Source organism: Episyrphus balteatus, chromosome 1 (genome assembly GCF_945859705.1).
Source record: "Episyrphus balteatus chromosome 1, idEpiBalt1.1, whole genome shotgun sequence".
Lineage (NCBI taxonomy): Eukaryota > Metazoa > Arthropoda > Insecta > Diptera > Syrphidae > Episyrphus > Episyrphus balteatus.
In genome coordinates, this window is record NC_079134.1 from 17,631,811 (window position 1) to 17,637,322 (window position 5,512).

At 27.6% G+C, this 5,512-nt stretch overlaps 1 protein-coding gene across 2 annotated transcripts; it reads left to right on the forward strand.

Moving 5' to 3' along the window:
• Nucleotides 1-286: 286 nt before the first annotated feature.
• Nucleotides 287-4,970, forward strand: LOC129914518 (uncharacterized). 2 transcript variants are annotated; one of them, XM_055993826.1, is made up of 5 exons: nucleotides 287-699; nucleotides 1,152-1,271; nucleotides 3,432-3,827; nucleotides 4,087-4,252; nucleotides 4,351-4,970. In XM_055993826.1, the coding sequence occupies exons 3-5, from the start codon at nucleotides 3,615-3,617 to the stop codon at nucleotides 4,809-4,811; spliced, it is 840 nt and encodes a 279-aa protein (XP_055849801.1). In that variant the 5' UTR covers nucleotides 287-699; nucleotides 1,152-1,271; nucleotides 3,432-3,614; the 3' UTR covers nucleotides 4,812-4,970. The 2 variants fall into 2 exon arrangements, with proteins under 2 accessions (XP_055849801.1, XP_055849793.1); XM_055993818.1 differs by having other exon boundaries at nucleotides 287-1,271.
• The last annotated feature ends 542 nt before the right edge of the window (nucleotides 4,971-5,512 follow it).

Sequence of the window (5,512 nt, forward strand, 5' to 3'; positions counted from 1 at the left end):
TTTGTTCAATTTTAAAATACTTAATTTTTTCTTATCTATTAAAATTGTTTTTCTTACATATAGACTCATTAAAGAAACGTGAAAAAACGAAAACAAGATTGGTCAGGAGTCAAAGAAATAGGTATGATTTCAATCAATGATTAGATTTTTAAGTACTAGCCCTATATATGTATATCTATGCCGCCGGGTACAGAGTGATTAAGTCAAAAAGTTGTAATCTTCGGGTTTTCAACAATAAACACTTTATTCTCTTTCATTGCGCATCAAAAACATAAAGCTAGAGCAAATCATTTCTATAAAAATAAACCGATCTGTACTGAAAACCCCTTTGTACCCAGCGCAAAAGTCATAAGAATTTGTCCACCGAAAAGCTTTAATTGTTTTTTTTTTTTTTACTTTTGGGAGCTGATAACTCAGCAGCTTCACAAAGTCCAAACTCATTTTACATGAACTCAATTCGAAGACCAATTTGACCCAGTTACTTACTTACGTGGTTCATTTTGTTCAATTTTAAAATACTTGTTTTTTTTTTTTAACTCTATTAAAATTTTTTCCCTATACTTTACATATAGACTCATTAAAGCCGATCAACAATTTAAAAATCACCATTCCTTGACGTAAAATAAGACCCAAAACAAGAGCTGATAGAAGAAACGTGAAAAAAACTTCAACAACATTGGTCAGGAGATAAAGAAAAAGGTATGATTTTCAAATTTCAATAAATGATTAGATTTTTAAGTATATGTACTAGTCATATATCTATGCCGCCGGGTACAAAGGGATTAAGTCACAAAGTTGTAATCTTCGGGTTTTGCACAATAAACTCTTTATTCTCTATCATTGGGCATCAAAAATATCAAGATAGAGCAAATCATTCCTATAAAAATAAATAGATCAGTACTCAAAACCCATTTGTACCCAGCTGAAAGATATAAGAATTGGTCCATCGAAAAGTTTTAATTGTTTTTTTTTTTTTACTTTTGGGAGCTGATAACTCAGCAGCTTCACAAAGTCCAAATTCATTTTACATGAACTCAATTCGAAGACCAATTTGACCCAGTTACTTACTTACGTGGTTCATTTTGTTCAATTTTAAAATACTTATTTTTTTCTTAACTCTAATAAAATTTTGTCTCTATACTTTCATATAGACTCATTAAAGCCGATCAACAATTTAAAAATCACCATTCCTTCACGCAAAATAAGACCCAAAACAAAGCTGATAGAAGAAACGTGAAAAAACTTCAACAAGATTGGTCAGGAGTCAAAGGGTATGATTTTCAATCAATGATTAGGTATTTAAGTACTAGCGATATAGAAGAATATGTCCACAGAAAGTTTTTATTGCTTTTTTAAGTTTTGTTAGCTGATTGCTTTGCAGCTTAACAAAATCCAACCCCATTAAACACAATTTTTTGAATTTCATATCTAAATTTGTAACAAAACTTAGTTAAATTTGCAATCTACAATTTTATCTTTAACTTTAATCGCAATCGATTTTGTTGTATAATTAAAAATTACAAAGTTTGATTTGAAACAATTTTAAAGTAAGAAACTTTCTCACTTCTACTCGGCAGCTACTGAGTCAAGTTTGAAAACTTTATCATTTTGAATTAAACATTTCAGTTCTTCAAATCATTCTTATTCTTGATCTAAGGATTATTCTACTTTTTTTCTATGAGCTATAATAATTTTTCAATTGGCCCCGAACTATTAAATAGTGATGGGAACTATCCAATAAAAAGAAAAACTATGAATTTAAAATATAAATTTAAAATATTCATTCATTCGATAAATAATTCATTCATTCATTTATTTAGTTATTATATTTTCATTCGAATAATTTTTTTAATTGATATTTTTTTATTCGATAGTTTTTTCATTCGAATAGTTTTTTCGTTCGAATAGTTTTTTCATTCGAATAGTTTTTTCAAACGATAGTTTTTTCATTCGAATAGTTTTTTCAAATGATAGTTTTTTCATTTGAATAGTTTTTCAAACGATAGTTTTTTCATTTGAATAGTTTTTTCAAACGATAGTTTTTTCATTCGAATAGTTTTTCAAACGGTAGTTTTTTTATTTGAATAGTTTTTCAAACGATAGTTTTTTCATTTGAATAGTTTTTTCAAACGATAGTTTTTTCATTTGAATAGTTTTCTTAAACGATAGTTTTTTTCATTTGAATAGTTTTCTTAAACGATAGTTTTTTCATTCGAATAGTGTTTTCAAACGATAGTTTTTTCATTCGAATAGTTTTTTCGTTCGAATAGTTTTTTCATTCGAATAGTTTTTTCAAACGATAGTTTTTTCATTCGAATAGTTTTTTCAAACGGTAGTTTTTTCATTTGAATAGTTTTTCAAACGATAGTTTTTTCATTTGAATAGTTTTTTCAAACGATAGTTTTTTTCATTTGAATAGTTTCCTTAAACGATAGTTTTTTCATTTGAATAGTTTTCTTAAACGATAGTTTTTTTCATTTGAATAGTTTTCTTAAACGATAGTTTTTTCATTCGAATAGTGTTTTCAAACGATAGTTTTTTCATTCGAATAGTTTTTTCATTCGAATAGTTTTTTCATTCGAATAGTTTTTTCAAACGATAGTTTTTTCATTCGAATAGTTTTTTCAAACGGTAGTTTTTTCATTTGAATAGTTTTTCAAACGATAGTTTTTTCATTTGAATAGTTTTTTCAAACGATAGTTTTTTCATTTGAATAGTTTTCTTAAACGATAGTTTTTTCATTCGAATAGTGTTTTCAAACGATAGTTTTTTCATTTGAATAGTTTTTTCATTCGAATAGTGTTTTCAAACGATAGTTTTTTCATTTGAATAGTTTTTTCATTCGAATAGTGTTTTCAAACGATAGTTTTTTCATTTGAATAGTTTTCTTAAACGATAGTTTTTTCATTCGAATAGTGTTTTCAAACGATAGTTTTTTCATTCGAATAGTTTTTTCATTCGAATAGTGTTTTCAAACGATAGTTTTTTCATTTGAATAGTTTTTTCAAACGATAGTTTTTTCATTTGAATAGTTTTCTTAAACGATAGTTTTTTCATTTGAATAGTTTTCTTAAACGATAGTTTTTTCATTCGAATAGTTTTTTCAAACGATAGTTTTTTCATTTGAATAGTTTTTTCAAACGATAGTTTTTTCATTTGAATAGTTTTCTTCAACGATAGTTTTTTCATTCGAATGATTTTTTTTATGTGATAGTTTATTTGATAGTTTTTATCCGAATGAATAAATGAATGAATGGATGAATGAACTATCCGATAGTTCAAATCATTCAGTTACTAACTATCGATAGTTCAAATCATTCGATAGTTTCCATCACTACTATTAAATGACTTAGATAATTCTTTTTGAAATTAAAATACTTAATAGATTTAGTTCCGAAATAAAAAAAAAACAATTCTTATTCTTATTACAGTCAACAAGTTGAAAATGCATTGCGTTATCTGCTCAGAAGAATTTAATTGCTTAAAAAAATTATTCATGCATTTGAAAATTCTACATGGTTGTGATAAAAAAAGCAATTTGAAATGCTTTGACAAATCATGTCAACAAATATTTAATGGATTATCTTCATACAAAAGACATTTAGGGGTCGTACATGGCAGAGGTCGTAAAAATGTTTCCTACAGAAACCGAGATGCAAAGGGTGTGCGACGAGCTGAAACAAAACCGGGACTGGGAAAAAGTTACTAAACAATGGAAACAAACTATGCCATTCAGGAGGGATATGATTTCCCAAAGCTCTGACATTGACCTCCAGACAGTCCTTCAGGAGTGGCCGCTTTACAAATATTCACGAGCGCCAGAACTGGTAAGAACATTCGTTTTTAATAGGTTTTTATAAGATCAAAAAGCGTAGAGCGCATTTTGTTAAAGCGCTCGACGCTTTCTGATGTAACCATTTTTGATATAAGCCAATTAAATTAGGATAAAAGAGTATTTTCAGTTATATAAACTGTGTATATATTTTATATCACTAAAAAATTTCTTCAACTTTAATTAATTACATTGATGTACACAATATCTATAATCTTCTACATAATAGTATGTTTTATTCTGTCTATTAACAGATTGCCATGGATTACAATTTTATAAAACCGAATAATGGGCTCGACTTCACCAAATGGGAACAATTTTCGAAAATAGCCCTAGAATTGTTCACAGCGAGGATCAAGTGCAGCGCTCTTAAATCATTCCTCAATGAATTCAGGGAGAATATTGACGACCTTGACATAGGTAGAACCTTGTTTTTATTTAAACTCTTTTTTTTTAAATTCTGTTTTATTTTAATTTTTTAATTATTTTTTACTTATGACGTATTAATTTATTTTCAGATAACGTCAATATTGGCTATGCAACTCTGTTACATGGAGTGTTGCCTCCATCATCGCAGCAGTTTAATGGTAAATTGAAGAAATTTACAATTGAAGATTCAAAATCATCTTTCACTCTGGAAGTGGAATGTGCAGGCCAGGTCGAACCTATGCTAAAAATAAAAAGGGAGGAATGTTTAAAATCGAAAACAAAACTTCAGCCCCTAATAATTGTTGTTGGTGAGAGATTTCATTATAATAATTTTTATGTGTCCTTGGACAATATTATGTTTAAATTAGATACTTATTTGGACTGCATTATTTTTTATTTAAAGCTCGTTTATGTATTAAATATTCAATACCCTCCACAGTGTTTTTCGGTATGGGTTTTTATACAAATGTTTTTCTTTAATATTCAAGACGGTAAAAAAATACCTTCTGTTTCAACTTTACTAAATGATATAAATGCATTAATTAATTAAATTATATCAATGTATTATTTTGTACAGTCCATGTTCTACATATACAGTACTGGACAAAATAAAATACGCACTATCCGAACTTTCTTATTTATGCTTTTCTCGCTCCCCAAGTCATCAATAAAATATTCTAAAGTAGTGATTAAGAAAGTCTAATACTATCCTTATACCTACGGTTCTGTCGAAATAATGAAAAAAATGCTTGAAACGAGAGAGAAAATAACTTAAGTTCTTAATTTAAGTTCTCACTAAAGATTATTTTATTGATAACTTGGGGAGCGAGAATAGCATAAATGTGAAAGTTCGGATAGTGCGTATTTTATTTTGTCCAGTACTGTATTTAATGTATTGCTGAAGTGAGTTTGTAAAAAGAAAGCATGTTCTTCCATTAAAAAATCTAAGAGTAATTTATATTTAATCTAAGAGTAATTTATGTTTAAACAAACAAAACGAAAATAAATTATATTTATAATTATAAAATTACATGATTTTTTTCTTTTTTTCAAAAAGGATTTTTTTCAGCTATGGATTCACCTAAGGAAATAGGTAAAAATTACCTAGGAATAAGGTAATTCACCTAAGGAACTAGGTAAAGATTACCTAGGAATAAGGTAAAATCTGCCTAGGAATAAGGTAATTCACCTTAGGAAATAGGTAAAAATTACCTAGGAATAAGGTAATTCACCTAAGGAAATAGGTAAAGA